We start from the raw sequence: 15,302 nt of genomic DNA on the forward strand, positions 1-15,302 counted from the left end.
CCATTTTTATGAAAACCAAAGTTGAAAAGTTTTCTGAATCACAGGCTATGTATAGCCACACATGCATGACTTCAGGCTAGCATAAAGACATGTCTGCTCCTGAGCCTCTTCTTTTAAAGGGCAACCACTTGTATACCCTCTGGTGGCCACTCCTCCTTCTCCACTCCAAGGCAGCCCTGGTACTTTCCTAAGTGGCCCCTCCTACAGAGCACTTGCCGGCATTTGGCCTGCTGCTGGTGAAGACCGCCCCTTACTAGCTTCATAAATGTTTTTCTGCAAGCAGGGATCCCAGACACATACTTTGGTTTCTAGTGTTTCAGTTACTATGTTGTATTTGAAATTCTCATTCCACAATTACCCTTTAGTTGAAGTCCTGAAGTACATGCCGTGTACTCCCCCTTTATTTCTACCTTGATCAATGGCCTCTGCAGAGTGTAGTGAAAGACATCTTTTTATTATGATCTACACTTTAAAAAACCAAAGGCTGCCTGTATTACATTGCTTTGGGGAGTTGTTAAGACTCTGTTTTTCTACTGCTTCACATTAAACAATAATTTTGTTGAATTTTGAATTCTTAAAATTCTCACTGACAAACATTTTAGGTCAGTGTTGAGGAAAATGTGTGATGCATGTTAGAGAGGTGATGCATTCTCCCTTATGCAGGGACATGGGTATATGTGTTACATATGCTGATATATAACCCACCATTCATCCCAGGACCACAAGGTAGCTGTAGATAAACTGGTTATCCTAAAATCATGATTATCAGTGTTGATCTCTGCAACCAACATTGCTTTAGGGAGTTGCTAGTCATTACCCCTGCTACAATAGATAGTATTTGTCAGTCTAAGTTACAGACAAAAAATTCTAGGTTGACTGATTAAGAAAGCCATCTGTTTTAATTTCCTTCATGTTTTAAAAACAATGGACGTAAGTGCAGAGAGACCTTTGAAAATATTAAGGGAAATCTATTTAATCCTATAGGTATGTGATGACTTGTTTTTTTGGAAAAAGGTATTTGAAACATCAATCTGTAATTATCCATTTTCCATTCATGCATTCACTAATTCAATATTTGATATGTGTCTGGGAGTGCTGGGAATAACATAAATACAAAAAAAACCCTAAGATAATCATTCACCAGAAGCTCATAGATATAATACAGTTATATAGCTAAATGCAACCAGTTGTTTTTCCAAATGTATTCATCATCTGTAATAAAAGAAAAATGAAGTAAAACATCTGAAACCTTAACTTACTCATGAGTTGCTACTTCCTTGGAGGCAACTGTAGAAGCATTAATATATGGTTCTTTGGGTTGGGTCATACTGCCCTCTGCTGACTCAGTTATTAACTAAGGACAACCTGGGTTTGAGGATCAGGAGAGGATGGTGTGGGAACCTGCCTCAGGAACTACAGTTCCCTTTCTTTGAAGGATTCTATCCAGAAGAGACCATATCCTACTAACATACTAACAGGAGCAACATAGCAGATCAAATGATAAGGTGGGGTGGGAATTAGAAGGGAATGGGAATAAGCTAGTCAGAACTTTCTAAGGTAACTAGGCTATTAGGACCTAAGCCAGTGGTCCCTAGACTTGTCTGCACATTGGAATCACCTGGGGAACTTTAAAAATATGCCTTTTACTTCCTCCAGGGATTGTGACTTAATTGGTCTTAGATGAGGCTTGGGCTTTGGGATTTTTCTAAGATTCAAATAAGAGAGAAGTTGGGAATCTCTTCTAGGCAATAGCATAAGCCCAGCCAGGGTCCAGCATTTATGAAAAATTGACAAACTGTTTTGCTAAGAATCACCTGTGTTAGTCGGCTTGCATTGCTATAAGGAAATACTGACAATTTTTAGAAAAAAAAGAGGTTTATTTGGCTCACTGTTCTGCATAGAACTGTATAGGAAGCATGGCGCTGGCATCTGCTTCTGGTGAGGGCCTCACGAAGCTTACAATCATGGCAGAAGGTGAAGGGGAGCCAGTGTGTCACATGGTGAGAGAGAGCAAGCGAGAGAGGAGGAAGTTCCAGGCTCTTTTAAACAACCAGCTCTTGCATAAACAACCAGAGTGAGAACTCACTCATTACTATGGGGATGGCACAAAGTCATACATAAGGGATCTGCCCCCATGACCCAAATACCTCCTACTAGGCCCACCTCTAACACTGAATGTCACACTTTGAACATGAGATTTGGAGGGGACAAAACATCTAAACCATATCACCACCTGAGAATGGTACACTACAGGTCACAGAAACTTACAGAGTACTGGAGTTGAAAGAGAACTGAGATCACCTAGTTCAGAGACTAATGGGAAACGTTAGGTCATTTATGGCTCTCAGACATGTTAAGCCTGCATAACATTTTTTAAAATCTTGAAATTAGTTCCCAACACTTAATTGAGAGCTTTCACAGAAAAATCTAGATATGTGGCTTATTTTTAAAGAACAGAAGATTTGCTGACTTAAACACTGCAAAATTAAACATTTATATCTGAATCCAGCATCTCTTTTTGCTTTGTAAATGAGGTCAAGGATGAAATCCAGATGTTCTTCCTTTGTATTTGTATTGTCACTGTATGGAATCTAGGTATATCCAAGGAAAAATAAACTTAAGATAAACTTATTTTCCTTATTTCAAAAAGCAAAACAAAAACCCAGAAGATCTAACAACCCTGGACCTGTAGAGTGGCAGCAACAGACCAGAACTCAGCAGTATAGTCCGAGCTGGGGCACCTGCTCGCCAGTGTTACTGTCTCCATCAGCCTGACCCCAGTGAGCATTTGATTTGGTCTACCCTACTCTTGCCTTCTACAGAACTAAAACTAACTTCCTGCAACTTTCATCCATTGCTGCCAGCTCTGCAGCATAATGGAAGCTCATCCCCTCTTCTGCATGAGATGGCTTCAACTTCTCAAGGACAGGAATCTTGCTCTCTCCCCAGATGTTCTCTGCTTCAGTTAAATATCCCTAGTTCCTTCACCTATTCCCTGTGTGACAGGGGTTCTGGACTCATCATTCTGATCTCTTCTTCTGGATACACACTTAGTGGCCATCAATATCTTGCTTAAATTTGGTACCCAGAGTGAAATGCAGTATGTTAGGGGTATTCTGACTATGGCTGTGACACTTCTACTGATAAAACCCGAAGTACCACTAATTTTTCTGTGTTATCATATAATAACAACATGAATACTACTTGGTTCATATTGAACCTGAGGACAACTAAAATCCCCGTCTTTTTTATATGAAATGATATAAGGCCAGGTTTCTTCAGCCCAAACTTATACAACTTATTTAATTTAAATGAGTATGTTACATTTCTAATCTGTTTAATTTCATCTCGATGGGGTCATTCTGGGACTGTTTTCAGTTGCCACTGTCATCTATTATATTAGCAATATTGGGTTGCTCCATCCTCAAATCAGATGTTTCTGATGCCTTCATCCAAATCACTGATTTTAAAAGTAAAGTTGAATAAGACAGGGCCCTATGAAATATCAATAGAGACCAAAATCACATTAATTCAGCAGTCAACAATTTGTTTATCTGGGTAGATGTCCATGCACTACACCATCAAGGCCATATTTTTCTTATTACAAAGCTGTTAGGAAACCCTCTCAGGAACCAGTTTATACTGTCGATTCCATTCCTCTCTCTGACCTTGTAATGTTAACAGCCTTATCAAAAGAGGAACTAGCTGGGCGTGGTGGCCCACGCCTGTAATCTCAGCACTTTGGGAGGCCGAGATGGGCGGATTACCTGAGGTCAGGAGTTCAAGACCAGCCTGGCCAATGTGGTGAAACCCCTTCTCTTCTAAAAATACAAAATTAGCCAGGCATGGTGACTTGTGCCTGTAGTCCCAGCTACTCGGGAGGCTGAGGCATGAGAATCGCTTGAACCTGGGAAGTGGAGGTTGCAGAGTGAGCTGAGATCACGCCATTGTACTCCAGCCTGGGCAACAAGAGTGAAACTCTGTCTCAAAAAAAAAAAAAAAATGGAACTATTTGGCGATTACCTCCTTTTCCAAGTACTTAAAAACCATTTTGCTACATATACACATTAAGCTTGTCAAAATCTGCAATTTCCCCATTTCTGAAAATCAGGATATTAGAAGACATTAGCTTTTTTTTTTTTTTTTGCTGAAGACCAGCTGGCTACTTTGGGTATGTCAATCCTATCCTTTCAACCTTCACCTAATGGAAGTGAAGTTAAGATCATAAAGAAATTCTATTTAGGCAGAATTAAGGACTCAGGAGAACAGGGAGACAGAAATCATCCACGTAGAACCAAGAGCTTGCCAACACTGAAAAACCTGACACAAAGCCTGTTAAGCAGCAAATGGCAGACATTTCTTTCTCTACATTAAAACTGATTTTCAACATGAAAAGCAGATTTAAAAGGGAACATTTAGGGTAACCACACTTAATGCATTCTTGATCCAGTGACTATCTCAAAACAGGAAAAGATTTTTAAGTAAGTTGACCATTTGGAAACCACTTGGTATGTCAAGGTCATCTCGTAGAAAAGCCCAAGTTCTTATGATCTCTGAAGAGCTCTCAAAAGCAGTCACAGTCCCAGGAGGCTGGTCCTCTAAGAATTATTTTGGGACTCTTCGGAGTTCATTCATCAGCCAAAGAGCGCCAGTGAGCAAAGCCAAGGAGCCTGACTGGTGAGTGGCGGCCAGAGGAGTTGGGACATACATCAGCAGCGTGCTGATGCCCAAGCCCACCTGTCACAAAGGAAAGAAGGCAATAGGAAAGGCAGTAACCCAAAGTTCACATTGAAAATGGCCAGGCGTGGATAACCACACACAAACCTCCACATCCTCCTATCAGAGCACTTAAAATACACACATTTTTAATTTCACAAGCAAATATGCTTACAATGAAAGAAATTCGAACAAAATTGATAAACCTAAAATTCCCCTTATTCTTCAATCCATCCCAGTTCCCCAGAGTAGTCACTGTTACCAGTTTCTGCATACTTGTACTTTAGTATGTTTATAGAGAAATACATAGTTTTGTGCTTTTAAAAAACATATTGTTCTGTCACTTGCTTTTTTTCACTTAGCAATATACACTACGTATTGAGATCTTATTAAACTGCTGTGCAGTATCGCACAGTATGGATATACCATAGTTTTTTTTGTTTTGTTTTGTTTTGAGACAGAGTTTCACTCTGTCTGCCAGGCTGGAGTGCAATGGCATGATCTCGGCTCACTGCAACCTCCACTTCCAGGGCTCAAGCAATTCTCCTGCCTCAGCCTCCCAAGTAGCTGGGATTACAGGCGTGTGCCACCCCGCCTGGCTAATTTTTGTATTTTTTAGTAGAGACAGAGTTTCATCATGTTGGCCAGGCTGGTCTTGAACTCCTGACCTCAGGTAATCCGCCCACCTCGGCCTCCCAAAGTGCTGGGATTACAGGCGTGAGCCACTGTGCCCGGCCCATAGTTTTTTAACTATTTAGGTTGTTTCCAATTTTTCACTATCACAATTCTATGATGAATTTTCTCATACAAAAGGTCTTTGTGCATTGGACTGTTTCTAGGACTGACACTAATAAGTTCATTTGCTGGGCCAAAGAATTATCCATTTAACTTTTAAAAGATATTGCCAGCCTGGGTGACAGAGTGAGACTCCATCTCTAAAAAAAAAAAAAGATATTGCCAAATTGCCTTCTGGAAAAAACTGTACTGACTCATGCTCTCACCAGGAATATTTGAAAGTATCCATTTTCCTATGCCCATGGCAATACCTGATTATCTTTTTTTTCACTTTTTTCCAATTTGATAGGCACAAAATGGTACTTATTTTTTAAATTTGCTCCTCTCTGATTATAAGTGAAGCTGAACAGCTTTTCATGTTTACTGGCCATTAATCATTGTTTTTGTGGTAATTGTGTATTGATGTCCTTTACTTATTTTCCGGTTATTAATCTTTTAATTTATTATAAATATGGAAAATATTTTCTCCTAGTCTGTCACCTTTCCTTTTTTTTTTTTTTTTTTTTAAACAGACAGGGTCTCACTCTGTTGTCTAGGCTGGGGTGCAGTGGTGCGATCTTGACTCACTGCAGCCTCAACCTCCCTGGCTCAGGTGATCCTCCCATCTCAGCCTCCCAAGTAGTTTGGACTACAGGCACACACCAACATGCCCATCTAATTTTTGTATTTTTTTGTAGAGATGGGGTTTTGCCATTGCCCAGGCTAGTCTTGAATTCCTGGCTCAAGTGATCTGCCCACCTAGGCCTCCCAAAGTGCTGGGATTACAACCATGAGCCACTGTGCCCAGCCCCTTTTTTAACTTTGTATTGGGGATACTGTCAGAACAAAAAGAAGTGGTTTATACCTGTGTATACGCCAAAGCCAGCAGAGTCACTGCTGCCATCTTGGTCCTTCTAGGAAGGGGAATTCTCCGAGAGAGGAAGTAGAGCACTGTAATGGCAGTGACTGAAGTGATTCCCTGCAGGGAAGAAAGAGTCTATCACATTAGATACAAGTGCCAGGTTTCTACTCACCTTACATGTATCTCCTCTAGAACCACTCAGCAACCATGAAGTACTTTCCTGTACCAGTCACAGAGAACCTCCCTGCAGTCCCAGCCTGATCACTCCTCCACAGGCTGTCTCTTCCACCATCCTCTTCTGCTTGCCACTTAAACGTCAGTATCACCCAGGCTCCACCTAAGATTCTGTATGTACTTTATACACCCTCACTCCCAGTGATCTCATCCACCTTCCAATGTGGGTGTCCCCCTCATTTTTAATTCTTTGCATCCTTATCCCTAACCATATCTTTAATCCTATATTCTTAAAGCAGGGCTGACCCCAGCACATGAGGGTTATTATTTTCCTGGGCTGTGAGTGGAGAAAGTGCTGGTGCTGCCAGCTGGTGCTAAAAAAGACCTAAAGTCTCATTTTCATTCCTATCTCTTCAGAACAAGGGTCCAGGACTGGCAATAATGGTCTCCTTCCTCTTCCACGGTATCAGGGAGAATGTTTTCTATCATATTTCTACATTTATTTCACTTCATTTCCTTTTCAGTGCTGTCCACAATGACAATTTCAACCAGGCTTTACTTATGCTAAAATACTGTGCGCAGGTGGGGACTCAGCCCACACCAGGTAACGTGCCTCAGCCCAGCCCCCGTTGGACAGCTGAGCCCTCTGGCCCCCTCTCTCTGGATGTGCTGCTCTCACCTCACACTCAACATGCCTCCATCTGATGACATCCTCCCACCTCTAGCTCCACACTCATTCTGAGGGTCCCATCCCTGTAGGTCATGTTTCAAGCATGCTGTAGAAGAAACTTTGGGATTTCACTTGATCTTTCTTCACCTTTATTCCTGACAGCCAATCTTATTAACTCTTTTCCTTTATTTATTTATTTATTATAGAGATGAGGTCTCCCTCTGTTGCCCAGGCTGGTCTTGAACTCTTGGGCTCAAGCGATCCTCTTGCCTTAGCCTCCCAAAGTGCTGGGATTACAGGCATGAGCCATTGCGCCCAGTGCTCTTATTTTTAAATTAAATTTAATCTTTTAAGAGACAGGCTCTCACTGTCTCCCAGGCTAGAATGCAGTAACGTGATCACAGCTTGCTGCAGCCTCAAACTCCTGCTCAAACAATCCTCTCGCCTCAGCCTCCCAAAGTGCTAGGATTATAGGTGTGAGCTACCGTGCCCAGCCTCTCTATTCCTTTAAATTCTCTCTCAAATGCATCATTCTTCTCAAGTCCCACTCCCACCATGTAGGCCCCATCTCCATCACTCTCCCTGGCATTACGCAGCAGCACTATGCTTCTCACAGTCTCCTTACTGCTCATCTTTCCCCGCTCCAATTCATCACACACAGGCCTCCAAGCCAATCTTTGAATGGCCCATAGCAGACCCTCAAAACATATTCGCTTAAATAGAATGAAAAGTACTGGTGAAGCTCCTGGCTCCTTGAGCTTCTGGTTTAGCTCCGAGAGCTACGTGCTTAGCAGCTATGGTCTCCGCATTCGCTTCTCTACTCAACCACATTTCTGCTGAAATGACTTTCTAGGTACGTGCAGGATTGAGGGAGGTTATCATTTGCCAAGTGGTAAAAGGCACATTTGAACTTTTAAGAAGCTGGCAACGTCCTGAAAGCTAGAATTTGGCTGGGGTGGGGGTAGGGGGACAGGGGTGAATAATGAGGACAAAGACATTAGATTAGAGAAATGGTCCTAAAATTTCTTCCGAAGAGAGCAGGAAATATAGTTCCTGCTCTACCCTCTCAGTGTTGCCATCAGTGCTTCACTGACACCCCAAAGCCTATGATAGGCTCCTGTGCTCTCTGGCAGGTAACCACCAACTACACTTACCAGAATCCTGTGATCAAACTGCACCATGGTGGGATTCTCAAAAACATTCCTCAGGATGGGGGAGAAGGTAAAGAGGTCCTCCGGGATCCAGGATTCTCCCATTTTGGGAAAGGAGTTATAAACAAGCCCAGCATCTAGCCCTGCCACAAAAGCCCCTGTAGTCCAAGGTAAATGGTATTTATTAAAATGAGAGGAAGAAGAGACCAAATACTAGTTCTGATATAGAAAAAGTCTGTTATCCCAGAGTTAAACTAAGGGAACAGTCAGAGAATAATAGACATATCTGCAACAGGAGTTCTCCAACAGAGAAGATACATCACAATCACCAAGGAAACTTCAAATCTCTGCATCCTTACCTGCTCCCACCCCAAGATTCTGCTTCCTCTAGAGAAGTGGAGTAGAGGCTGTGGTGTGGGGGGAGGGGAGAGGCTTATTAGCTTAGAAAAATTCCCTTAGTGATTTTGATGCCCTCCTCACCCCGCCACTGAGTGCTACTGATTTATTTTAGAAATGCTCTCCCACAGATGTCTGCATGACTGACTCCCTTATTTCCTCAGCTTCCACTCAGATGTCACCTTACCAAAGAGATTTCGCTTGATGATCCTAGCCCACTTTCTGTCTCCTGACCCTAATTTATTTTTCTTCATGGCACTAAATATCATCTAGCACATTATGTTTCTATTGTGCGTTATCTGTCTTCCCCAAATGCTCAGTAAATGTTTGTTGACTGAATACGGAAGTGAGAAAAATCCCAAAACTTATAAACTAAATCCTGGATAAACAAATAAAGAGGGTATTCATGAATTAATGGATGTCTGATCCATTATTTATTATCAAAGAAAATCCAGAAATGTTTGGGTCACACTCGCTTTTTTCTTTCTTTCTTTCTTTTTTTTTTTTTGAGACGCAGTCTGGCTCTGTCCCCCAGGCTGGAGTGCAGCGGCATGATCTCGGCTCACTGCAACCTCTGCCTCCAGGGTTCATGCAATTCTTCTGCCTCAGCCTCCCGAGTAGCTGGGACTATAGGTGCGCCCTTTGGTAGAGACGAGGTTTCACCACGTTGACCAGACTGGTCTCGAACTCCCAACCTCAGGTGATCCGCCTGCCTCGGCCTCCCAAAGTGCTGGGATTACAGGCATAAGCCACCACGCCTGGCCTTTTTTTCTTTTTTTGAGTCAGGGTCTTGCTCTGTCACCCAGGCTGGAGTGCAGCAGCGCAATCTCCGCTCACTGCAGCCTCAACCTCCTGGGCTCAAGCAATCCTCCCGCCTCAGCCCCCTGAGTAGCTGAGACTACAGGTGAATACCACCACACATGGCTAATTTTTGTATTTTTTGTAGAGACGAGGTTTCACCATGTTGCCCAGGCTGGTCTTGAACTCCCTGGCTCAAGCAATCTACCTGCCTCAGCATCCCAAAGTGCTGGAATTACAGGTGTGAGCCACCATGCCCAACCCACTCCATATTTTTTTTAAATGTCCCTTATGAAGTAAAAATTCATGCTCTTATGCCAAAAATAAAAGTGTTGAGTGGCTCATTGGTTTGAATCAATATTATTTTTAGTCCAGAGCAGTACTATCAATAGAACTTTCTGTGAGAGTGGAAGTATTCTATATTTGTGCCAACCAATATACTAGCCCCTAGCCACATGTGCCTGTGGAGCATCTGAAATGTTGCTAGTGTGACTGAAGAACTAAATTTTAAATTTTATTTAACCTTAATTAATTTAAGTTTAAATATCCACATGAGGCTACAGGTTCCTCTACTGGATAGTGCAGTTCTAGAATGAGAGCAGCAGTGGTGGAAGTGTGGGTTAAAGAATGAAAACGGCCAGGCATGGTAGCTCATGCCTGTAATCCCAGCACTTTGGGAGGCTAAGGCGGGTGGATCACCTGAGGTCAGAAGTTCGAGGCCAGCCTGGCCAACATGGTGAAACCCCATCTCTACTAAAAATACAAAAATCAGCTGGGCGTGGTGGTGTGCACCTGTAGTCTTAGCTACTCGGGAGGCTAAGGCACGAGAATCACTTGGATTTAGGGAGGCAGAGGTTGCAGTGAGCTGAGATCATGCCACTGCACTCCAGCCTGGGCAACAGAGTGAGACTCAGTCTCAAAAAAAAGAATGAAAAAATCCTGTGTTGGTCTCTCTGTGCCAATGAACTCTCCACCTGCAACCATCTCTGAGGGCAAGCCTTTTGTCTGACCCATGTTGATGTAATGTGATGATAACAATGTTTATATATAGTAACAGCTAACACTTATGTAGCCTTTGCTACATGCCAACAACGATGCTACACATTTCACATTTAGCAGTCATACTGTTGTCGTAATCTCCATTTTATAGATAAGGTCTCTAAGGCCCAGAGAGGTTACAGAGCTTGCAAAGGTCATATAGTTCACAGGTAGTGAAGCCAGGATTTGAACCTAGGCCATCTGGATCTAGGTAGATGTTCAATATTTTTGTTCAATTGACAGTAAAGTAGAATTTTTGGAAGAGAGAAAGGAACAGGAAACAGAGGGTGAAGATGGGGGAATGAGAGAAACAGATGTGAAAAGGAAATATAAAGATGCAGGAGGAAGGGGCAAAGCATTAGGCAAGAGGTCCCAGCTTAGAGTGCAATGCAAACAGGTCATCTTTGATGAGCTGAGTCCTACCTGAGAGGGCCGTAAGGAACACCAGACCTGCTGTTCCATGAGCAAATCGTCTCAACTGTAGGAGTTGGTGGGTTTCAGGCAACTAAATAAGAAAAAAAATCATTCAGTTAAACTGTGTTGCAGGAACAATGAGAGGCAGCAAAGATCTCTAAGGCCAAACCCAAGTGACAAATTAAGATCAGATATTCTCTGACCCCTAGACTAGGTTAAGTACTCCTGGCAGATATTCTGTTCCAACATGCACTGTATTTTATTATAATTATAGATTACTATCTGTTTTCCCTTCTACCCCATAAGTTTTGTGAAGGCAGGAACTGCCATCTTTTTTACTAGAGCAATCTTAGCCTAGTGATTGGCACATAGGTACTCATTATGCATCTGTTCAAAAACTGAATGATTTACATTATTCAGGAAACAATGCTTCATCACGGTTGAAAGGATGTAGCTTAAGATCAGGACTGGATTTTCATGTGTGTGATATTAGTGTTTAGCAAATATAGTCAGAATCAAAATTGCATAAAGTGCTTAGAGATTCCTCCATTTAGTGTTTTTGATAAAATCAAAATTTGTTTTTATTCTTATTACCAACTTCTAATACTAATAAGTGAATCATCAAATATGAATAAGAACTTTATAAACAGGTGACTATGCTACCCTCAAATGGCTTACACTCTACTATATGAAAAGTTAGGTATCATTACTAACATATTATAGGACAGTATATCAGCAGTGTCCAATAGAACTTTCTGTGATGGAAAAGTTCTATCATCTACCTAAGGAGAGCTTGAAACATGTGGCTAGTATGACTGAAAATTAAATAAAAAATTAATTTTATTTAAATATAAAGTTTAAATAAACAAAAAGCTTATGTAAATAAATTTTATTTAATTAAAAAAATTTTTTTTTCTCACTTTGTCGCCCAGACTGGAGTGCAGTGGCACAATCTTGGCTCACTGCAACCTCCACCTCCCAGGCTCAAGCGATTCTCCTGCCTCAGCCTCCCAAGTAGCTGGGATTACAGGTGCGCGCCACTATTGCCCAGCTAATTTTTTAACTTTTAGTAGAGATGGGGGTTTCACTATGTTGGCCAGGCTGGTCTCAAACTCCTGACCTCAAATGATCCACCCGCCTCAGCCTCCCAAAGTGCTGGGATTACAGGTGTGAGCCACCGTGCCCAGCCTTAATTAGTTAAAATTTAAATAGCCATATGTAGCTAGTAGCTACTGTGTTGGACAGCATAGCACTATATGGCTCATTGGCTAGCATCTCAAATCCTTTTTGTAATTAGGTGAATCTAAACTAACAGAGAAAAACAATTGATAAAGTCATCAGTAACCTTTAAGAGTACAATTTCAGTAGCAAGAGTGTGTGGGTTTATGTGTAAGTGTGGGTAAATGTGTGAGTGTGTATGTATTGGGTTGGGTGAGGAAGATAATTACAGGGATTGAAAAGAAGGAATAGATTGTCAGGAAGCAGCAGCTATAGATGCAGGCAAAATGAATTCATTAAGATGAATTCATTTTAGAAGTCTGAATTAAAATGAATTCATTTTAGAAGTTTGGCTTTGATGGGCATGGTGGCTCACACCTGTAATCCCAGCACTTTGGGAGGCCGAGGCGGGTGGATCACCTGAGGTCAGGAGTTTAAGAGCAGCCTGGCCAACATGGTGAAACCCTGTCTCTACTAAAAATACAGAAAATTAGCTGAGCATGGTGGTGTGCGCCTGTAGTCCCAGCTACTCGGGAGGCTGAGGCTGAAGAATTGCTTGAACCCGGGAGGTGGAGGTTGCAGTGAGCCAAGGTCACACCACTGCACTCCATCCTGGGCAACAGAGCAAGACTCCATCTCAAATAAATAAATAAATACATAAATAAATAAATGAAGTTTGGCTTTGAAAGTCAGGAGACTTTCAAATAATTCCTTATTTTTCAGATGTGGAATTATTCAGTGGTTGTCTACTGTATCAATATTTCAACCCAATTTGGCTTCTCTGTGGGAATGACTGCCAAGACAACACGTCCAGTCCTTACTGGGATCTAGCTACTAGCTCCAAGTACCTAATGGATGATTCGACTTAAGAGTCCTGCTGTCATCTCAAACTTTTCTCCAGGAACAGCTTACTCAGGTCAACCCATGATTTCAATACCTAATATAAGACTCTTTTTTTTTTTTTTTGAGATGGAATTTCGCTCTTGTTGCCCAGGCTAGACTGCAATGGTGCCATCTCAGCTCACTGCAACCTCTGCCTCCTGGATTCAAGCAATTCTCCTGCCTCAGCCTCTCGAGTAGCTGGGATTACAGGCATGTGCCACCATGGCTGGCTAATTTTATATTTTTAGTAGAGATGGGGTTTCTCCAGGTTGGTCAGGCTGGTCTCAAACTCCCAACCTCAGGTGATCTGCCTGCCTCTGCCTCCTAAAGTGCTGGGATTACAGGTGTGAGCCACCGCGCCTGGCCAAGACTCATTTAAAAAAAAATTCTAGGGAAAAAAATGTCCTATAAGGGTGTGGTGTCTTGGAACCTCTATTATTAATGAAGGCCTCAAAAAAAGTTATACCTTGCTTTTAAATCAAAGCATAAAATGAAAAACTAGTACTTTGCTTTAATCAGCAGACAGAAAAATACTTCAGACAAAATCACTAAGGTTTACTATTAGACTTAACTGGCAGGTCCCCATTTAACGAACAATATAGCTCTTGTCCACACCAGAAGTTGAGAAACACCTCTGTTCTGATCTTTCTCACTTTGCCATCCACCATCACTTCTAGGAGTCAGAGGTAAAGCGACTGGGATATTTCTTGTTGTTGGTACTCCCTCCCACTCTATTTTTCAATTTGTTTCACCTTTGCCAATAGAAAATGTTGGCAAAATATTCAACTCCTATATGATCCAGCAATTCTACTTCTAGATATATATCCAAAAGAACCAAAAGCGGGGTCTTGAAGACAGATATTTGCACACAACTCTTACCTTGTGCGGAGGGAGTAGCAGTGAGAGTGAGGTCCACAAGCTGGCACAATAAAGAACCAGGGCTGATCCCAGGTGGGCAGCAAGGCGGTACTGACTGACCCGAGGGATGTCATGGGAGTCTGATTTTTCTTCTAGTCCACTTTTCACCATATACCATCCCAACAGACCCTAGAACCCCCAAGAGATGAAGCAAACAAAACAAGGTTAAAATGATCTATTCAACTTTCTTTTTTTTGTTGTTTTTTTGAGACAGAGTCTCACTCTGTCACCAGGCTGGAGTGCAGTGGCGGGATCTTGGCTCACTGCAATCTCCGCCTCCCGGGTTCAAGTGATTCTCCTGCCTCGGCCTCCCAAGTGGCTGGGACTACAGTTGCGCATCACCACGCCTGGCTAATTTTTGTATTTTTAGTAGAGATGGGGTTTCACCATGTTGGCCAGATGGTGTCAATCTCTTGACCTCGTGATCCGCCCACCTCAGCCTACCAAAAGTGCTGGTATTACAGGCGTAAGCCACCACACCCGGCCTGATCTGTTCAACTTTACTGAGGAAATGAGCTATCAGGAGTACTCTCTACCCCACCCCTCCTCTTTCCATACCCTCCCCAATACGCAATGTCCCAAGATTCGTCATTTATCCACAGTTCTTCACATATCACCATTAATACTTAACTACTATTTACATCAGAAGTGTCTGATCTTTTGGCTTCCCTGGGCCACACTGGAAGAAGAATTGTCTTAGGCCATGCATAAAATACACTAACACTAACAGTAGCTGATGAGCTTTAAAAAAAAAAAGGTCCATGGATATATCTCATAAAACTAGATTGAATGTTTTGGAGAAACTTAATAAAGGTAAATGCTTAAAAACATCTACTGTCAAGTTAGGTTGGAATAAGACAATTATAAAAGTTTCAGGGGAAAATCATAAAAATCAATAAGGTTTTGCATGCAGATCGCTTTGCAAATATCTAAGTTCCCACTCCGCTTTAAGCAAAACCACAGCTTATGGGGATATAAGAAACCTGCAGTTGAATGCCAATCTGGGGACGCATAGTCAAAGAAAAGGCCTTGATTTTGTAAAAGCTGGTAATGAACGTACAGATTTAAGTTTAAAAGTTTATGTTATGTATCATATTCTATGATTCTCTGCTTTAACTGGCTTTTTCAATTAACCAAACAATTGTTAGTTCCAATCATATGAAATAAGACAGCCCTTTCACTCCCACTGGCCCAGCTCAGTAGAATCAGGTCAAAGAGGTGGACTCTGCCACTTCTAAATATATACTCTTCAGGAAATCTTTTTGGGCATTTCTCTCCCCTTTAAAGATTA

At 41.9% G+C, this 15,302-nt stretch overlaps 1 protein-coding gene across 6 annotated transcripts in view; it reads right to left on the reverse strand.

Moving 5' to 3' along the window:
• The window catches only part of COX15 (cytochrome c oxidase assembly homolog COX15), a 36,732-nt gene that overhangs the window by 14,461 nt on the left and 6,969 nt on the right, over positions 1-15,302 (reverse strand). For 2 of the 6 annotated variants that reach the window (XM_024346535.3, XM_016919090.4), the window contains exons 5-9: positions 13,973-14,140; positions 11,003-11,084; positions 8,351-8,505; positions 6,356-6,469; positions 1,857-4,737 (exon numbers count right to left, since the gene is read on the reverse strand). In XM_024346535.3, coding sequence (XP_024202303.1) covers positions 4,606-4,737; positions 6,356-6,469; positions 8,351-8,505; positions 11,003-11,084; positions 13,973-14,140 — 651 coding nt within the window. In that variant the 3' untranslated portion in view covers positions 1,857-4,605. Of the gene's footprint in view, positions 1-1,856; positions 4,738-6,355; positions 6,470-8,350; positions 8,506-11,002; positions 11,085-13,972; positions 14,141-15,302 lie in introns of those variants that run through there. The other 4 variants (XM_063781048.1, XM_016919089.4, XM_063781046.1 and 1 more) reach the window with 4 other exon arrangements.

This window comes from Pan troglodytes, chromosome 8 (assembly GCF_028858775.2).
Source record: "Pan troglodytes isolate AG18354 chromosome 8, NHGRI_mPanTro3-v2.0_pri, whole genome shotgun sequence".
Classification (NCBI taxonomy): domain Eukaryota; kingdom Metazoa; phylum Chordata; class Mammalia; order Primates; family Hominidae; genus Pan; species Pan troglodytes.